General features: G+C 34.3%; 1 protein-coding gene across 1 annotated transcript in view; it reads left to right on the top strand.

The window, feature by feature from the left end:
- Positions 1–22,796, top strand: part of LOC106877315 (cytosolic carboxypeptidase 6-like) — a 1,751,930-nt gene that overhangs the window by 400,040 nt on the left and 1,329,094 nt on the right. The window contains exon 6 of the mRNA XM_052971128.2: positions 15,057–15,186. Within this exon, the coding sequence (XP_052827088.2) occupies positions 15,057–15,186 (130 nt within the window). The remainder of the gene's footprint in view (positions 1–15,056; positions 15,187–22,796) is intronic.

Below are 22,796 nucleotides of genomic sequence, written 5' to 3'. Positions count from 1 at the left end.
AGCCAGATCACCACCTTAATAATGATAATAATGGTTTCAAATTTTGCCGCAAGGGCAGCCATTTTTGGGGAGAGGAGATGTATCGATTGCATTAACTCCAGTGTTCAACTGGTACTTACTTTATCGACCCCAAAAGGATGGAAAGCAATGTCGAACTCGATGGAATTTGAACTCACAGCATAGTGGCAGACAAAATAGTGATAAGCATTTTACCTGATGTGCTAGCGATTCTTATTTCTATTTTGCCCACATGGAGCTAAACATAGAGGGGACAAACAACGACAGACAAACGGATTAAGTCGATTACATCGACCCCAGTGCATAACTGGTACTTAATTTATCGACCCTGAAAGGATGAAAGGCAAAGTCGACCTCAGCAGAATTTGAACTCAGAATGTAGCGGCAGACAAAATACTGCTATGCATTTCGCCCAGCATGCTAACATTTCTGTTTCTGCCAGCTCGCCGCCTTAATAATAATAATAATAATAATAATAATAACAACAACTATAATGATGATAATAATGGGAATAATGGTGAAAGAACCTGAGCAATTGCTTGGTTGGTTCTTGATATTACTACCTCATGTTGGTGCAGGAACAGAGAGAATACGAGATGTAATGATTAGACACATACATTGAGTTCTTTATAGTTGTGTTGGTGGCAGAGGCAATGGTGTTCATGCCAGGAGAATAAGTGCTGGAAAAGATAGTATTGTTGGGAAACAGTGTAGTAGAGTATCCTGTTGAAAGGACTATAATAGCTGTAAGAGAAGAATACAGGAAAAATATGGTGTAGCTGTGAAATACATAGCAAAGTTATATAGTGTAACATATAAGATTGATTAAATAGACAGTGTTATTCCTTGATAAAATCTTTCTATTACATGTTGTTAAATAGAAAAATGAATATTTTGGGAAAGTGGGGGAAAGACCAGACAAATCCTTTATCTTTCCACTTTTGCTGTTTTCTTTTGAACTATTCTATTATCATATTGGAAAAGATGCTAAGTTACAAACAAAAACAAGACAACAAAAAAAGAAATAAAGTCAGTGTTGTCGGGAGGGGGAACAAATCCATTTCCTCCTGATAATGCCTTTGGGTCTTTGGAGGTGGAATTTTATTAAGGTTTCATAATAATATTTAATGAAATATCTTGTGGCAAATACACATTTTGGTAAGAATTTTACTGGAATTCAAAGAGACTAAAAGATTAACCAACTTTTATGTTTTACATTGTTATCTGTCATAGTTAATAGAATCTTGTTTAGCCTGACTTCTTCTAAATTGATGACAATCAGCAGAACGGTTAAGTTTTAGTAAGTCTTGCTTGTTTTCTACACCTGCCAAGGAAAGTTCACTGATAGAACGTTTACAGAATGTCTCAGTTCAGATGTAAGAATACTTGAAATACTAATTGAATGAATAAAACAAAATGGATGATGGCTTGCGATAACAGCTTATATAAAGTGATACACTCATTCCAGTTTAATTGAACACTTGAAGAGTGAATGGTCAAAGTGTTATTCCTAATTAAGAAAAGATACTATTGTGTCTTGTGTGTAGCAGCATTTTCTTCAAACTAACTTGGACTATCTATTAGCAACAGGTTAACCAAAGCAAAGCAAAGATGAACAGATTCTACCAAGTAATTCAATTTTAAGCAATGCATTAAATTTATTTGTAAGGCAATTACTAGTAAGAATCACACACACACACACACACACACACACACACACACACACCTGCACACAAGCACATATGCACACACACACACACACACACACACACACACACACACACACACACACACACATACATGAGTGAGTGAATATACAAAACCAAAGAACACTCAACACATTTGGAGTTACATGTATTTAGTAAGAGTTGTACTTAGCTCTACGTTACTCAAAAGTTTCATGGTTGTAGGAAAGGACCATCTCATCAAATGTTTAGAGATATTTGAGGAAGTGGACATATATCCAGCACCAGAGGTTTGCAAAATGAAAGGAAAATCTATTTTTATCTGTTTCTTTCTTTGAAGCATTTATAAAAACAAAGTGGTAGAAATAATAATTCCTAAAGGAGGCTAAATATTACATCAATGTATCTCTTACTTTTTACTTGTTCTAGTTAGTGGACTGTGGCCACACTGGGGTACTACCTTGAAGAGCTTTAGTCGAACAAATCAATCTCATGACTTTCAATTTCTAAACCTGGTACTTACTCTCTCAGCTTCTGACACAGAACTGCAAAGTTACAGGGATGTAAACAAGCCATCACCATTTGTCAAGTAGTGGTGGTGGTGGTGGTGGTGGTGGTGGTAACAAATACATACACATTATATGACAGGTTTCTTTCAGTTTCCATCTACTAAATGCTGTGGTTGGCTTGAAGCTATAATAGGAGACACGTGCACAAGATGCCATGTAGAGGGACTGAACCAAAATCCATATGGTTCAAATGCAAACATATCACATAGGCATGTCTATGCCTATATTATAATTCTATTTCATGAAATCAAAACATTTACTGTATTGATATTCCAATTGTTATGGCTAACTAACTTTCCATATGTTTCTATTGCTCCTTTGTTTTTCATGATTATAAAAATTATTTCTAAGCATTTTGACTGAAATTTTGTTCAAAAATTAACGAGATGGAGAACTTCTTTACACCTGCTCAAACTAATTATTAGTGTTACAGAAAGAATGTTTTATCCACATGATTAAAAAACTGTATCTTCTAAATATTTTGACTTAGAATTTATCAAGATATAACTTCCTGATTATGAAACTGAAAGTACTTCCCACATGCATAGCAGCTGTAAACCAATTATCTAATTACAACTCACTTTCATTTAAGAGTGCTCTAGATTTTTGTTGATTATTATAACAAACAATACAGTGTTTGATTAATCTCAAATAGACACTGTGTCCACTTGTTCAGATTATCTCAGATTAATTGGAGATAGTTTATTAGCATAATGAGTCTATTCTGATGTGTAGTGAAGTCACACAAGCTGGTGATTAGAATTTTGTTTGTACATGTGTAAAGATATTATTTCAGTTTATCTATACATAAACTACTTACAACATTTATCCACAAACTAATAACTATTTTTTCCTATACAAATTATAATTTGTCATATTTGTGTTAATTATTTTTATTCTTTCTATACTATCATCATTATTGTTTTCCTTTGACAGCTCATTAGTCTGGTAATTTTCAGTCTACCCTTTCAAATATCAGTGACATAATGTGATTGTATATCTAAATGAAACAGCTAATTGCACTTCATTTACTAATCATATTTTGTCACTCCTGCCTATTAAGGGAGCTGGCTTCATAGTAATTCATAGGCCATAAGAAAGGAAACTTCATAACACAAAAAGATGTTTGCTCTGAAACAAATTTGATCTACAAAAGAAAGTGATATCTTTAAATCTAGTGCAAAAGATATCAGTCTCTCGAGTAATGATGCTTCAAATAACACATGTCCTGCATATCATTTTTTTGCAATATTAGTCTCTAAAATAAAGGCAGTGAACTGACAGTTATAACTGCACTGGGCAGAATGCTTAGTGGCATTTCGTCTGTCTTCATGTTCTGAGTTCATATTCTGCAGAGGTCGACTTTATCTTTCATTCTTTTGGGGTTGATAAAATAAGTACCAGTTGAGCACTGGGATCTATTTAATTGACTGAGCTCCTCCCCCAAGCTTACTGGCTTTGCGCCAAAATTTGAAACCATTATTAGTCTCTAAAATAAAGGCAGCGAACTGACAGAATTGCTACTACACTGGACAAAATGCTGTGAAGCATTTTGTACTTCTTATGTTCTGAGTTCAAATTCAGCCAAGGTCAACTTTACCTTTCATCCTTTCAGGGTCGATAAAATAAGTACCAGTTGAACATTAGAGTTGATGTAATTGACTTAGCTACTCCCTGAAACTGCTGGCCTTGTACCAAAATTTGAAAGCAAAACAGTACTCTAAAATAGTACGGCATTAAAAATATATCATTGTTTAACAGTTACATATTGTTACTAGTGACAATTATTTGGATCATAGTACTAGATTATACAGCCCTTACTGTCTACATGTGCATTATCTTATGAGACAAAAATTTCATGTCATATAATGAAAAGTACGGGTCTGTAAAGGAATCAGAAACATAAACCTGTGTTCCAGGGAACCTATGTTGGTCTGTGCTGGGGGAAAAAAATTACTAAAGAATTTTTCTCTGCAAAAGAAAAGTTTTACTCAAAATTTTAATATCCTTGTCTCTCTTGTGACACTAATACATCAATTTTATAGGCTTATGTACACCTAGATATACATTGTAATCAATGACTTATCAATCCCTACACTGCAGTAGTCTTCTTTAATACAATTACACCACCTGTATTTAACTGATGAAACAAATTTAACCAGTGTACTACTTTTACCTTTGATCTTCAGTTGTTACTACATTACATTCTTTGATAATAACCAAAGTCTACAGTCTTTATTTCCATTTTACCTTTAGAGAAAGCAGATAACTCAGTGATTAGAGCATCAGGCTTACAATTGTGAAGTTATGAGTTGGATTTCTGGACAGGGCTGTCTGTTTATTTCACACTGCTCCAGTTCCCTTAGCTGTAGAAATAATTGATGTCACTGGTGCCAAGCTGTATTGGACAATATCAGTGGACATACCTTGGACAACATCAATCTCATGGAGAGTGGAAACTGGTCTGTATGGGCAACTGCTGGTCTTCTACAAGCAACCTTGCCCAGACTTGTAACTTGGAGGAGAACTTTCTGGGTGCAATCCCTTTATTAGTAGGCTGACCCATTGATCAAACCAACTGGAATACTCATCACTTTAGCCAATGCAGAACCAGACTACAGTCTCTGTTTCTTATTTCTTTATTGCCCACAAGGGGCCAAACATAGAGGGGACAAACAAAGGGATTAAGTCGATTACATCGACCCCCAGTACGTAAATGGTAATTAATTTATCGACCCTGAAAGGATGAAAAGTAAAGTCGACCTTGGCGGAATTTGAACTCAGAACGTAACGGCAGACGAAATATCGCTAAACATTTCACCCGGTGTGCTAACGTTTCTGCCAGCTCACCACCGACTACAGTCTCTGTTTCTGTTCTACTTTTCTTATTCAATTATATAGGTGTGCATGTGTATGTGGTCTGTTGAGTAAGATGTTGCCCTCATGATCACGAGATTGTGGTTTTGATTCTCAAACCAGTGTTGCATTGAATTCTTGAGCAAAACACTGCATTTCATGTTGTTCCTGTCCATTCATTTGCAAATAGTTGAAGAACGTGGTTTAGTGGTTAGGGTGTTGGACTCATGATCGTAAAATTGTGGTTTTGATTCCTGGACCAAGCAACACATTGTGTTCTTGAGCAAAATTCTTCATTTCACATTGTTCTAGTTCATGCAGCTGGAAGGAAAAAATTAATAATTCTGTGACAGACTGGTGCCCCATCCAGGTGGGGAATTTATATTCCATAGGAACTAGGAAACTGGTCCTTATAAACCGGCATGATTCAAGAAGGTAACCTTTACTCTGTTGCTAATGGGTAACCCTGGCATTTTGTTCAGGAGAAAGTTGGTCTGCCCACCTTGCAAGTGGGATACCATCATTTGAAAGCTGCAGCAATACAATATGCAGAAGTGCATTGTGACCGGCAGTGTATGACAACATCTGATAATCTGGTCAATACAGTGATACAGTTATGCATTTATCTATGCCATTAATCCTTCCAAAGCTGACCTGACTTTAAATACTTTGGGAATAATTTGAGTAGATGTATCATTCACCATATACATGACTGTAGTTCACCTGAGTAGATTAATGAAGTTTCAATTAATTTTCAATATAATCAAGGTATTGGAAGGATTTTAGCAAACTATCTGTAGCTTCATATACTGGTACATAATATGGCAGTTTTCAATAGTTGAAATATCATTATATCATTCATGTTATAATGAGATTTTCATTAAGATTTTAATTCAAATGTGGACACTATAGTATAAGTGGTTTCAAGCAGCTTGGCATTGAAGGGATCAGCACATGCATCTCATGGATATCTGTACAGGAGTACCTTAAAAGAAATCATCCACTTACAATGGTCTCACACACACACACACACACACACACATTATATAAATGTGTGTGTGTTTGTGTGTGTATACATACAGATAGATTGATAGGTCGCTAACCACTACACACATTTTTTTTCTTTGCTTCTTTCTCTCCTTGTTTCTTTCTGTGTCCCTTTCTGTGGAAAAGCGTAGGCTCGAAACATTAAAGACTTTTTCAATTCCCGAGCATTATACTAATACATCTGTTTGTTTTCTACACCACCTGTCTTCGTCTTTTGGTTTTTTGTGAATTCTCCCTATATATATATATATATATATATATATATATATATATATATATATATAAACAAAATCGAACACACGTACACAAGGTATGTGTGTTGGTACTTAATAGGTTGGCTGCAGTTTTTAGGTGCAAGAGAATATATTCTCTACTCACCTGGTGTAAAAAACACCTGAAATTAAGTCATAGTCAAGCGAGACAACTCACATAGGTCCGTTCTCAGAGCAACATACATCGATGTTTTGTGATTGTTGTGACTTATCAATGCCGCATACCCAACAAGGACCACTGCTATAAGTGCAAGAATCTGAGAGGGGAATACGTTGACTAAAATCATAATTAACCGATCCTCCTGTATGTATGTATGTATGTATGTATCTATCTATCTATCTATTTATCTATCTATCGATATGTGTGTGTGTGTGTGTGTGTGTGTGTGTGTGTGTGTGTGTGTGTGTGTGTGTAAAATCAAAATAAGCAACAAGGATATCCAGAGGTAATGCAGTATGATCGTTTCATGCAACTTACATGAAAAGATTCTATTATATCTATGTGCAGCTTAGAATTGCTCTGCATTTTAAATTGATGTAATGATTGCATTGTTCAATTAAATGGAGCTACATGAAACGATCGTACTGCATTACCTCTGGATATCCTTGTTACTTATTTTGATTTTAATCACCTTATTTTGAAATTGTATGGATAATACCATACTAAATTCTTAAGTACCATTTTCATCTGAATCTAAATTTTTGCTGAATATATATATATATAAATATATATAAAGAAAATAGGAAAATCCAGACTATATATATGTGTCTGTGTGTGTGTGTATATATATATATATATTTATAGTCTTGATTTGATTTTCTTAGGAAAACGACAGAAAATTGTTTATATTATTTTGTAGCAAAAATACTGGAGAATCAGTCAATTTCTGCTCAAGATGAGAGTGATCACATTCTTTGATAATTGGTTGAGATTTAGTTTGTCACTGACAGGTCATTAGGTTCATGTAGCAAGTGAAGACGTTTTGAACAAGAATTTTTTTAAGTTAAATAATTTATACTACTGATATATCAAAAGCCATATGCACATGCATACGTACCCATGCACACATATTTAGAAAACATATACATACACGAATGCATAAAACAAGATGTTTATAATCATGTATAAAATTAATGAAAGAGTAAAAGAAGAAGAAAAAGAAGGAAATAGGTTAAAGAAAACATGAGGACGTAGTTTGTCACTGACAATTCATCAATATCATGTGACAAATGAAAGTTTGTTCTGGACTAAAGTTTTAAGTTAAAGAATTTATACTGTGGGGTTTTTGCGTCCAATGAAATATCTTCATGTATGATTGTGTCCACACACACATACACACACGTGCATGCATATATACAGGCATATATGCACACACATAAGGAATACACATGTATGTATAGAATTAATAAATGCATAACTAGAATAGTAAGAAATAAGTGAGTGAAAGTAATGAAGATGGAAATCCATTTTTTGAATTTTCATCAAAATAGAAGTGAAAAATAAAAAATTTTTAAAGATCAAGAAGAAATACTTAAGTCTGGCTCTTTCATCAACTTCTTAAAGAGATTTTTGGAGATGTACAAATTTTTCTGTTTTGGTTATTATTGTTTCTTTAAACAAATTTATTCAGGGAATTAATTTTTTTTTTTTACATAAAATGTCCTTCCATTTCCAAATGATATATTGGATCATCTTTTAAGCATTGGTAAACATGAACGTTTTGAATTTGTTGTTCTCACAAACTTTGAAATGCTCACTAAGTGGGTCTTTCGTTCGATCCAGATGGTGTATTTGTTGTTTATGTATCCTCTGCCATTCAGATAGGGGTTTTCCAGTCTGGCTGATGTAATTTTTTTTCTAACTGAGGCAACTTATGCAATATATGAGGCTTCTTATTTTGCAGTTCACATCCACATCTGTCTTGAGTATTCAGTAAACTCATTCATTACAATTTTTACTATGCTTATCCCACATCTCCTGCTGTCTTCACAATTTTTTTTCTTCTTTTACAGAAAATTCTAGGTTATTTTCTGGAGAGAATTTTGAGGCTTTTTATTGACACTTGCTGTTTACGATTAGGCTTTCAAGGATCAAATCCTTTATTTTCATACTTCAAAAAAATAATTGAGATGTTCTCTGATAATAGAAGATCTTATGTCCTTTTTTCAATCCCATTTCCTATTAAGTTATTATTTTAGCAGTTTATGAAAGCTTCTAAGCTATTCTGGCTGCCTTAGTTGTAGTCTTGCTTTGACTACTATTGCACATATGCATTGTGCCAGAACCATCCTTCTAGGATATCATTGTAAAATCATGCTGTACCAAGATCACATGTCATACAAATATCCCATACTGCTTGACAGTGTGTGCATCTATATATATATATATATGTGTGTGTGTGTGTGTGCGTATATGTTGATGCATATGAATATATCTTTATCTGTTTTGTGTGTGTGTATATATATATCTGTATATATGCATATATATGTGTATATATAATATAAACATATAAGCGTACTCATGCATATCTATATAATGATGATATATATATATATATATATATATATATATATATATATACATGTACACATGCACACACACACACACACACATATATATACATACATATATATGCATATGTATATAAGATAATCTCACTGTCAAACTAAATTAAATCAGTTAATCTGATAAACATTGATTTTGAAGTATATTTTTTATTCCTTTAGTAATAATATTGAATTTACAAACAGTTGCTGTGTTTTTGAAACAACAGTTGTTTTGTTTCTTAAATGTAATTCTGTTGTCATTATGTTATATATGTATATATGTATGTATATATATATATGTGTGTGTGTGTGTGTGTGTGTGTGTGTGTGTGTGTGTGTGTACATATACATGCATGTGTACGCATATATGTTTATATTATATATACACATATATATATGCATATATACAGGTATATATATATATATATATATATATATATATATATATATATATATATATATATATTCTTTAGTATTATTTATCTCTCAGCTTAGATCTTCTGTATTCTTTACACCAGTGTAAACCACTGTAAACGAAAGTTCCTCCATATTTCTTTAATGCTAAATTTGTATATTAGAAAACTGTTCCTATCAGATTAAAACACTGCTTTTGACTTTTAATTCAATGCATTTGTATTTAAACTGTTTTTCATTATCCTGGCTATCAGATCATATCTGTGCAGATATCTCCATGATTGTCGTTATAGTTACACCTTCCTTTCTGTGATAGGTTACTGACTGTACAACAATGCAAGATGTACATTGTTGGAACAGGATTATATTCTTATCTATTTATTTTGTTGATGAATTATCTATCTATTTGTGTATTTTGGAAGTAATAGCTTACTGCCAAGTGAAACCATCCAACTGCCTTGCTAATATAGTGGTTTCAAGGAAGAATCACTTTAAGTTAGGTTGCAAAATTATCTTGAAAATCTTTAAAAGCTTTCTATAAAACCAAAATAACATATCTTTGTGTAAAGCTGGTTAATTATGAAAAAATTATCCATGCTTATAATATGTATGTGATTATATGTAGGAATGTGAAGGTGTATGTGTATGTATGCATACACACATATATATACACATACACACACACACACACATATACTCTGTGTGTGTGTGTTTGTGTTTGTGCATGCGCAAGCATGTGTATGTGTGCAAGTATGTGTGAAAGATGGCGTTCAACTTCACAATCATTTGATTAACCATTCTTTGTATACAGCAGCACCATACATGATATAGGACGAGTATTCTATTGTGATTCTCAAATGATCTTTAGAAAGGGTCAGTAGTTATTGATGAATAGAAATATTTTCTGGCTTTGAAGAAGTTCAGTCTCTGAGATGCCATCCTTGAAATGTTGAAGGTGTGTGTTTATCAAGACAGATCCTTAGTTATAATAAGGCCTATCGATTTCAAGAAATCTTGTGGGTTTTAGTTGCATGTTGTTCATGTTTAGGGAGGGAGAGATGCGATAACGTTTTCTTGATAACTTTAGTGATTGGGTCTTTTTGCTGGTAAAGGAAACAAGATTTGAGTGACCCCCAATGGAAAATGGTTTTGAAGTTCCTATTTGCAGACTAAATGTAGATTTGGCAACAGATGTTTAAATTGCATGTGAATGAAACTAGTATGAGGAAAGTTATAGAGGAATGGAGTGTAGTATCATTTGTAATGGAGCGAGCATTGTTAGAGATGATGGCAGGCATGTTATTGATACATAGTAGGGGAAAATAGAAGACAAAACTGAACCCTGGAGCACATAGGAGTTGATAAAATGTGAGTCAGCAGAGCTCCATCAACACATGCTACAAAGGTGAGCTAACAGGAAGCTTTTGATCTGAGAGACAATATATGGAAGGAGGCCATAGGTGGGAAGTTCTAACAGGAGATTTATGTACCTGATATAGTTAAAAGGTTTGGTTGTATTGGATGCAACAAGAGTGTTTTCAACAAATTTTTGATGGATATGGAGGGATATATATTTTTGGAATATGGAGGGATATACTCGGGAAGATAGCTTCAATCACAAACATTGCTTTTTTTGAATACATCAATTGCAGTTAGTATAGAACTGACACAGCTGCAACCAGTCATTAGGAACGAGCTGCAAAGAAGATTGTGTACTCCCCATAGATTTGACATGGGCTGTTAGGGTAATGAAATGGTTGAATAACATGAGAAGTGTAAAGATGATGTGCTGACAGGTAGAGGAAGCAGATATATTTAGAGGAGTTGAGGAGAGAGACTTTAAGTCAGAATAAGTAAAAGTCATTGCGTCTGGTATTCAAGTGAGAGAGATATGAAGCAGGGAGTATGGAAGCCCCACATGCACAGACACCACTTTCCTGAGTAAATTCCGAGTAATAATCATAGTCTGGACAGCAAACATAGACTATGAATAAGAGATGAGATTTTTGTTTCTTTGAGAGGAATAGAATATGAGGTTTACTTATTAGTTAATGTTGGTCATACATGATGTCTAGGTTGGATCAGAGCTCATAGATGCTGCAAACAATTAATTGTCCAACAGGTTTAGTTTTAGTTTTTGGCAGCTGTGGAAGTACAGAGAATGTTAGTATGCCATGTGGCCACGTTACTCCCCACTTTTGGAAACTTAATGATAATTCCTTGTAGTATAGGCACAAGGCCTGAAATTTTTTGGGGAAAGGGCAGTCAATTACATCAACCCCAGTGCTTAAGTGGTAATTGTTTCATTGATCCCAAAAGATAAAATGCAAAGTTGAGTTTGGCAGAATCAAAAATCAAAATATGAAGCCCATATATGACACACTCATTACATTCTTGGAGTGGTTGACGTTAGGAAGGATATCTAGCCATAGAAAACCATGCTAAATCAGACTGGAGTCTGATGCAGTTTTCCAGTCTGCCAGCCCGGTCAAACCATCCAACCTGTACCAGCATGGACAATGGATGTTAAATGATGATGATGATGATGATGATGATGATGAAAGAAATGCCATGAGTCATTTTATCTGATGTGCTGACAAATCTGCCTAGTTTACCAGCTTAATAATAATAATATATCCTTATACAGGGCATTTGGGCTAAATTTGATGATGTTTTTTAACATCTCCTTTATTTCAGAAAAAGCTTGATGTATTGGTGAGCAGTCACTGACATTAGAAAGAATAAAGATTAAAGTTGTAGCTGAGAAAAACTTAGCTGATATGGAGGACTGGAATCCATCTGAATATTGGAAAAGAGTTGCCTGTATCAAGATGATTGGCACGAGGTGTCAAAATGAAAACATCATGACTGATGCTCAATGATCTGTGAACACTGTAGAGGTTGTAAGATGTAATATAGACAGCTGCAGCAGAGACTACAAAGCCACAGCCATCAGGAAGGGATACATCAGGTGTTCTAACTGAATCGGCAAACCAGAATTCATCCAACAACTGATGTACAGGACCTTAGGCTCAATTCAAACTGCTATGTGAAGCTGCTGGAGAATCGTGGTCAAACACTGACTGGAGAGGATTGCTGCTGGTAGGCCACAGGTGTGGCAGCAGGATTTGGTTCCTTGCCATACCCCCAGAAAGAGTCAGAGGTGATTGTTGGAGAATCCATGATTTCACCAAACCTAATTTCTGGTCTCCCAATTCACCTGATAGTATCCCATGGATTGCATTTGAGAAAGGCACCAGCCACTCTACTTGCAACACCAAGTTTAAGCTGGTGGCCAAGATCAAGGAGGTGCTCGAAGAGCTTCCCAGGGATACAGTAAAGAATGCATGTACCAGATTCTGGAGCCTTCTCAAGGCCATGGTGGAAGCTAAGGGCAGCCACTTTGAGTAAACTATAATCTCTCAGCCATAATCTAGTTGGTATTTTTTTTAAATACTTTTATTTTTGGATAGGATATTGTGTTTTCTTTTTGTTTTATACAAACTGTCAAATTTAGCTGAAGTACCCTGTTCATACACACAATCTTATAATCACAAACTTTCTTGTTAGAAAAAAATCAATATTATCAGTGCTCTCGTAAAGTGTTTAATATTTAGAAGGGCACTCAACCATAAAAACCAAGTAGAACTGGAATCTATATGTACATGGTCCTCTAAGCTAACTAGTAAAACAGATAACTCCAAATATGAACTGACTTGGACTACAATGGCCCATCCAAACCCATACAAGCATAGAATGCAGACATAAAATAATAATGATTCAGGCAAACACTGGTGATTTAGGATTTTTTTCCTTATTCGGATTACTTAATGTATTGGCAACAATAACCACAATAATAAAAAGAATAACAATTGAAGGGTATAAACTGAGAGACTTCAAATAAGATAATAAAGGCAAATGTAGTGGGAGAAGGTGACTGATGCTGCAGTTAGTGATAGTGACAGTTAACAGTCTGGAAAATCGCTTAGCCCTTTTGTTATCATATTTACTTTGAGATGCTCTGTTTCTTTCAATTAATTTTAAATATAACAAAGAATCTAGTAAAATAACTTAGTTATCATTAAGTTGGTGTTAAGAACATAAATTGTGGAAGGTTTTAATTCAAAAGTCATGAAAACATGACGTTTGTACTACAGAGCCAGAAGTATTTTCAGCCAGGTTGGTATTGAAAGTGTTAAGCAATCTCTAAATAGACTCTGTAAATGTGCTTTTCAAGGATATCAACATATTTGAGTTTGTGTGTGTGTATGTGTGTGAGAGAGAGAGAGAGAGAGAGTGTATGTGTTTCTGTGTCTCTCCATTTCTTGATATTATGTGACAGTTGTAAATGAGAGTCACCTTCATACAAGTGGTGTCGTTTGTTTCCAATCTTCCATGAAAACATGTCTGGCTATGGGGAAATGTTACCTAGCTTAGGAACAAGTGAAACTTGGCAGCAGGAAAGGCATCCAGTCATAGAAAATCTGTTTCAACAAATTCAGTTTGATCTATGGAAGCATGGAAAAAAAGGAACTTTAAAAGGATAATGATGATGCTGAATTACAAATATAATATAAACTAGGTAATATAATAAAATGTGATAATAGATAATAATTTGAAGTAGAGCAAACACATGAGAAGTAGCTATATAAGATACAGGTAATACAATGTAATGAACCGAAATCCTTAAATATTAATAAAATTTTGGTAAATTATAGCCTTAGTTGAGTGAAGTCACAAGGAAACTGAGAATCAACTATTTAAATAGATTGTCTTCAATTAGATTGACTGTAATTACTCAACCTATAAATACCAGGTGAAGTCATTAAAATACCATTTAATGAATTCTCATTAAGAAATAGTTCAATCACCAAGATTTCTTCATTCTATGAAAATGTTATAATCATATAAATATTGCTTTCTCACTGGCTGCTTAGAGGGTCTCTGTTGCTGTCAGTATTATCATATAGTCTGCATCAGTACTAATTAGTGCTACTGTGAAGTTTCCCCTATCAGTGATAGTTTACTATTGTCATAGAGTCCTGGTCTACACTAGTTAGTATTGTCTGTCACAAGATGACATATTTTTGCCAGCTGAGTGGACTGGAGCTGTGTGAAATGAGGTGTTTTGCTCAAGAACACAGTGCATTGCCCCAGTCCAGGAATCAAAACCACAATCTTGTGATCACGAGTCCAGCACCCTTACCACTAAGCCACATGCTTCCACATGAGTGGATTTGGTTACGGAAACTCAAAGAAGCTCATCATGTGTGTTTGTGTGTTTTCATGTCTGTGTTTGGCCCCCAGTACACAACTTGAAAACTAGTGTTGCTTTGTCTATGTCCTTGTAACGTAGTGGTTCAGCAAAAAAAATTAAAAATCTGATAGAATAAGTACCAGGCTTAAAAAATGTGCTGGGGGTCAATTCATTTGACTAAAAACTTTTCAAGGCAGTTCTCCAGCATAGCCACAGTTTAATGACCAAAACAAGTGAAAGATAAAAGATTTTAGATGCCAAATCAATTTGCTCCCTTCTAGACTGACTATCCAGGCACCTCTATAGGCAACTCAGTGTTTATTGTCTCAGTTTCACCATCGCTTTACCTTTTTGCAATCCTACAGTTTTCTTTACCTATTTTATTTCACAGCAAGAAAGACGTTTGGATCTTGTAACCATCACACATCCAGCTAACTTTAAAAATCCTCAGAAACAAAGGATGGTATTTATTACTGCTCGTGTCCACCCTGGAGAAACACCATCATCATTTGTTTGTCAAGGTAAATGTCACTTATCTGACTTTATGTTCTCTTATCCTTTCCTGTTATCATACTTTATCAGCTCCTTTTATTATTATCATCATTAATCAAGGACTTGGATAATTCATTTATCGAATGAGGATAGATGTTTAAAATCTCGATTTAGGCCTGTAAACTTATATAATTGCTGTTTGCTCTCATAAATTGCAATATAAATACCAAAGCTAGAAATTTTCTAGTAATTCTTTATCACAAAAAAAAAAAAAGAAGTTATAATTGGTATGAAAACTGGATTACTTTTTATGTGAAGGTATTTAGATTTTATCTGTCTATTATTAAATTAATAAATTGATCATCAGATCTAATTTTTCTCTATTAGATTCATTAAAATATTTTTATGAAATGACTTTCACTATTTGACTTTATGATCTCATTTGAGAAGTATTTTTTCTTTTATGATAACATTAGATTCCTCAAGACAAATTTAAGACACATCGTAACTTTTTCTGCTCATAGCTAAAATATACCTCTTAAGCTTCCTCTTGTCATTGTAAAGGTATATTCTAACATTCTTTTCTCATAACTAAGGTAAATGTTAGTTTTCTTTTCTCGTAACTATGTTTTACATCAACTTCCTCTTCTCACAGCTAAGACAAATCTCTTTATCTTTAAGCAACAAATAATTCTAATACCTGAAAGTTCAAATGTGAAGAGCTATAAAGTATTTTAATGGAGAGATAATAATTTCTTGTGACTAAGCCAGTTTTCCTAAGAGAAGGTGTGTAGATTGAATAAAATCCAATGTTCAATGTTTTATTTATTTTATGGACTGTTCAGTGATGGAAGACAGAGTCACCTGAAGCAGGAGTGGAACTAAGAACACAGAATGATAAGAATGAAGCATTGTAGTTTAGCACCATACTGTTTCTTTCTATTTACCATATTAACTATAACACTATGTAGTCTTCCAGACATAAAAGACAATAATAGCATTCCTCAGTTTATTGCTCAGATTGTCTGCAAAATTATGAGCACAATACTATGGAAGTAATTAACAAATACTGTTCATTGATGACTTCTATTCCTATAATTTAGTCACATCTGTTTATTTCTTCACAATTCTGTAGGACTGTTGACCTACATATGTTGTTGAAGCAAATCAATTTTAAATGATAGTCACAAATAACTATATTATTGTAGGAAACAGCCATGGGGATTTGACCACAATATCTTTGAGTTGCCCTACCTACAAATATAGAAACTGCTGTATCTCTATGTATTTATACTGTAAACATAATTGATATCTCATAAGTTATAATGCTACAGCCAGAAACAGATATATTTACAATGCAAAACTGGTTCCATTCAATAATATTGACAATATTAAATTATCTGGCATATAATTTGTAAGAACATTCTAATAAAACTCATTCTGAATCTATCCTGCACCATAAAACCAAGTGCATAAATAGAGGTGACACAGATAATAATAATTTTCCCGCTCATTTCTATGTTTGTGTCTATATGTTTAACATAAAGTCAAACTATTGGTGAACAACATAGAGTTTACTAAACATTTATATTTATACAGAGAATCTCTTATCAAATATCATTGCTGGAACTATTATTCTTTTCCTTCCTAGCACTACATTATGATAACTATTTCTATAGTTGTTGCTGTTGCCACTATTAAAGTGGCAAGGTGGCAGACTCAATAGAGCACTGCAAAACATGCTTTGTGGTATTTGTTCTAGCTCTTTATTTATGAAGTTCAAATCCTGATAAGGTCAACTTTGCTTTTTATTCTTCCAGAGTCATTAACATAAAGTACCAGTGAATTAGAAGTGTTGCTGTAACTGACTTACCTCACTCTTCAAAATTGCTAACCATCTTCAAAAATGTGTAATCATTATTACTATGACTGGATTGACAGACTCATTAAGCAGTGAAACATGAGCTGTTACTGCCAAGGACATGCTTAGGCTTGAAAGAAAGGAAGCTAGTATGCTTCACTGGATGTGCAATGTCAGCGTGCATGTATGACAGAGTGTAAGCGTCTTGAAAGAAAAGATAAGCATAAGAAACATCAGATGTGGTATGCAAGAGAGACGACTGTGCTGATACAGTCATGCGATGCATATGGATTAGGACAGCAGTGTAAAGAAGTGCTGTGAAGGGAACCTATGGAAGAGGTAAATCCAGGAAGTCATGAGACGAGGTGGTGAAGCATGATCTTCAAATGTTAGGCCTCACAGAAGCAACGACTAGTGATCATGACCTTTGACAATATGCAATGCTCAAGAAGACCCATCAAGCCAAGTGAAATTGTAATCATGGCCAATGCTGGTGTCACATGACTGGAACCCATGCCAGTGGAATGTAAGAGCACCCATTACACTCTTAGAGTGGTTGGCATTAGGAAGGGCATCCAGTCATAGAAACCATGCCAAATCAGACTGGTGTCTGGTGCAACCCCTCAGTTTACCAGACCTGGTCAAACCGTCTAACCTATGCCAGCATGGACAACAGATGTTTGATGATGATGATGATGATGATGATGATGATGATGATGATGATTAGAACATTAAAAGACAAAAATGCTTTGCAAATATTCTGAGTTCAAATCCTGCTAGAATCAAATTGCCTTCTATTCTTCCAAGGTTAATAAAATACATTTCCAGTCCAAGTATTGCAGTCAATGGCATTGACTAACTCTCTCTTGAACTAAATTGCTGGACTTGTTCTTAATTTCAAAAACAATAAATGTGCAGTGGATTGACAGATATTTTAGACTTTTGGAAAATTGCTTTGCAGTATTCGTTCTCGCTCTCCATATTCTATGTTCAAATTCTGCCATTGTCAATTTTCAACCCTCTGAAGATGGAAAGAGTGTAGTAAAATAAACTATTAGTTAAATATTTTAGTTGGTTTATCAACTAAGCTCTTCCTCTCAAAATTGCTGGCCTTGTACCTAAGTTAGAAACAACCACCAACACCACCACCAACAACACATCACCATTACCACTACCATCATTGTCATCATCAGTCATCTATCATCATCATCACCACCCCCACTACCATCATTGTCATTGTCATCATCATCATTATTATTATTGTTAGGGTGATGAGCTGGCAGAATCGTAAGCATGCTGGACAAAATGCTTAGCAGTATTTCACCCGTTGCTACATTGTGAGTTCAAATTGCACCAAGGTCGACTTTGCCTTTCATCTTTTTGGGGTCGATAATATAAGCACCAGTTATGCACTGGAGTCGATATAATCAACTTAATCCCCTCCCCCAAGCTGCCCTTGTGGCAAAAATTTGAAATCATTATTATTGTTGTTGTTGTTGTTGTTAGTGGTGGTGGTGGTGAGCTGGCAGAATCATTAGCACGCTGAGTAAAATGCTTAGCGGTATTTCATCCACTGCTATATTCTGAGTTCAAATTCCATCGAGGTTGACTTTGCCTTTCATCCTTTGGGGCGGTCAATAAAATAAGTACCAGTTGAACACTGGGGTTGATGTAATCGATTCATCCCCTCCCCAAAACCTGTTGCCCTTGTGACAAAATTTGAAACCATTATTATTATTATGAGGGTGGAGAGTTGGTAGCATCATTAGTACATTGACAAAAATGCTTAGCAGTATTTCTTCCAATTTTATGTTCTGAGTTCAAATTCTGCTGTCATCAATTTTGTCTTTCATCATTTTGGGGGTCAATAAAATAAAATACCAACCAATCACATGGGTTGATGTAATTAACTTGCCTCACCCTTCCAAAATTTGAAACCATTATTATTATTACTAGATTGTACCCTATTGAGTAACATTACTCCAGAGTCTTTTGGAAGAATCTGTTTTGGCCTACTTTATTAGTGATTGCACAGATATGCCACTACCTTTCGCTTCTTCTGACTTCTTTTCTTGTTAACACTTCAAACAATGAGAATAAGCTGAGCTTGTGGCAAAAATCACACGGGGAGTAAAGAACATGAAGAAAACTGGTGACAGTTGTACAATAGGGAATGCTGGATGTTTTAACAAAACATTGACAACTGCAACACTCAAAAACCCCACTCACCGACTATTGTCTTTACCACAGCAAAAACAAGAAAATTGAAACATCAGCAAGTAAACAAAATAATCAACAAAATCTTTCCATAATACAGCAGAATGATAAACAACATAAATTATTAATAACGAAGATTAATAATGCTCTTTTCTTAAATTGGTGTCAGGCCAGAAAATTGCTGTGCCTATAGTGCAATTTGAACTCAGAATGTTATGGGTTGTCATCAAATATTGTGAAACATCAATGGATTAGAATTTGCACATTAATCAGAATAAAATATTGATAATTGAAAAAAAAATCAAAAAAATCTTAAGTTTCACATCTTAGTTTGTTAAGAAGTTGATAAAATATTTTATAATGAAAGTGAAAGTAAATTCTTATATTGAACATTGTTGTTGCTGTTGTTACTATTGATGTTGCTGCTTTTCTGTGGAGATGGGTAGGGTTTGCTTAATATTCTTTATGAAAAATTTAGGAGAAAAAAATGTTTTAAGTAAATTTCCAATTCCCAATGTGAGTTAGTTGCCATTAAAATATGTTAAGTGTAGCATGGAGAAATGAATTTGTAATTTCTATAAAAGTTTATTGACTTTACAAAAACCTGAATATAACTTTGTAAACAATGTTGTCATCTATTAACTGAACTGTTTTTTTTTTTTTAACCCCTTACACACCCCATCCTTCTCTGTGTCTGTCTCTACTGGTTTTCTTACTTTGGAAATTTGTACACACACACACAAATAAATGAAGATATTTTTTCAATAGAAGGAAAAAGATTATTTTATTATTTTCTTTATTATATATATATATATATATATATATATATATATATATATATATATATATATATATATTAGATCTTAAATTTTTGTTATATTTTTAAAACTAAGTGTAAACTTTATCATTTCTCAGGTGACTAAGTAGTGTTAGTTAGATCTATTATAAAAAGCACAGTTCACCAGTTCAGTGAAGTTCTAATTCACTCTAGGCCTTTTGATAAATTTTCCACTAATCCTGATCACATTCGTTTTTGAATACTCCGGAAAACCAAGTGGACTGAATAATTCATTAAAGTGTTATTAACAATGTTATTGTTTGTTTTGTTTTGTTCTGACTTTTTAGTTAAAGGAATAAACACTGAGAAATTCTGTAGTATTTTTAAATAATAATAATAATAATAATTTTTCGTCTTTTTTTTATTATTACTACTTTATTTTCGTATAGTTCCAAGGAGATTTAAGACCTAAATTTAATAGAGAGAATAATGGTGTGTTTGATTAATATTGAAAAGAGTTTTGTGAATAAATGTCTGATCAACTCTAATTTAAATAGAAAACCAAAAAGAACCAAATCTTTGTTGTGTTTCTACTTTGATTGTTGTTTGTGATTTTATTGTTTCAGTTTTGACATTTTCTTGTTGAACTTCGTCAAAAACTAAAACGGGGAAAAAAAAAACAAAAAAAACCACACCAGTGACAGAAGAATATTCTGTTTCAGATAGAATTAAGAACAATGGTGATAGTTGTTGTTATAATTATTGGTGGCAGTGGCGTGAGTGTGCGTGGAATGGTGAGGGTGAAGTTAGTTATATTTAACCCATATCTGGCCAAATTATTCGACATTTTTTATGCTCAAACTGGTCAGATCTGGCCTCTCAGACCTAGCCTATAATGTCATTCTAAAAGTAAACAATCACATCATTGAAATCTCAAAGCAACAAGATAATGCTCGATTAATTCAAAACAATATGAATTAATAAATATTACATTTGACAGAATAATCTGAATGCTAAAGAATTAATACCTTTTATTTTGAAAAAAATGGTAAATTTTAAAAAATACCTGTGTTTCGGTAATTTGGTCTTCTCCCACCGCCTCTCTTCTTCTTCATCAACAAGATTTTCAAAACCTCGCTGGTAGAAATCACCCGATTTTGACTTGAAAAATTGATCCAACCAAGCTCTCAATTCTGCATCAGTATTGAATGAAACTCCACTCATCATTTGAAAGAGATTGAAAGAGGTGGAAATCCATTGGTGCCAAACCAGGAGAGTATGGCAGGTGTGGCAGCACTCCCCAGCCATGTGTTTGAATGGCTTCCTTGGTCATATTGGTGATATGAGGGCGGGCATTGTCGTGCAGTAGAAGAACTCCATGCTGACAATTAGGTCTTTCCTCTTGAATAGCCGTGTGGAGTCGTTCCATCTCTTGAACATAGAGTTCCGTGTTGACCATTTGGTTCCATTCAAGCAATTCATAATGGATAATCCCTTCCCAGTCCCACCATATGCACAACATCGTTTTACGCGGATGAAAATCTTGTTTCACGTGTGGTGCCGCTTGTTTACTGGGGCTAAGCCATTCCTTACACTGCTTCATATTGATGTACAGGACCATTTTTCATTGCCAGTAACGATTCGGTAAAGAAATCATTGCTTGTGTCCATGAATTGAGTGGCGACGAGCAAGCAAACCAGCAGAGATTGTGGCTCGTTGATTTTTGTTGTTGTCACTTAAAGCATGCGGAACCCATGCTCCATACTTCTGAACCTTTCCCATCGAGTGAAGATGCTTCTCTATAGCAGTGTGGGAGCTTTCCATTTTCTCTGCCAGTTCCCTTGTCGTTTGACAAGAATTTTCATGCAAAAGTTGGTTTAATTGCTCTCAAGCTCAACTGGACTGCCAGAACAAGGTGTGTGTTTGAGGTCAAAATTTCCAATTTTGAACTTGGCATACCAATCACGAGCGGTTCTTTCAGCTATGGCACCCTCTCCATACACAGCACAAATGTCGTGAGCAGCTTTTGCGGCCTTAGAACCTTGATTAACAGCAAAAAGGAGGAGGTTTTAAAACCGCTCGTTTTTCTTAGCTTGACATTCCATTTTAATGATCTGAAGATAAACAAAAATTAACTAAAATTAACTAAAAAAAAAAGCAAAACAGATTCCAAAATGATTAAAAAATAGAATTCTTGAAAAAAAAAAAAAAAGATTCAAAAATTTGAAAGCACAATAAATTCCAAAATTTTAAAAAACGACGGGAACTTAGTTGCCAACCCAATAGATATATATACTCACAAGGAGGTGCTGAAAAGTTCCTGATTTGGGGTAAAAGAAAATACAGGAGGATCAGTTAATTATGATTTTATTCAACATATTCCCCTCTCAGATTCACACACTTGTTGCAGCAGTCCTTCATTTATAATAAGCGCTGTAAAAGAACTCAGAAAGTTGAGCCTCCAGCCAGGCCTTTCGCTATACCCTTAAAGCTAGGAACTTTTCACCCCACCCTCATATGTGTATGTGTACACACACACACGCACACACACATTTTATATATTGATAAAATAAATATTTTATATCTGTCATTCATTTCTGAGTGTAGATCATGAAACAAGCGTTTTCAATTGTAGAATGGTTTCTCTAAATAGCTTCCAGAATTTACTGGCATTTTATGTATGTGAATCCCATATGACTCATGATATGCACGCAAACAAACAGACAGTCACACATACAAACACACACACACACACACACATTCACACATATGCACACTTATAC

This window comes from Octopus bimaculoides, chromosome 10, assembly GCF_046866305.1.
Source record: "Octopus bimaculoides isolate indiv1 chromosome 10, ASM4686630v1, whole genome shotgun sequence".
NCBI classification, from domain to species: domain Eukaryota; kingdom Metazoa; phylum Mollusca; class Cephalopoda; order Octopoda; family Octopodidae; genus Octopus; species Octopus bimaculoides.
This window is presented reverse-complemented; position numbering and strand designations above follow the sequence as displayed.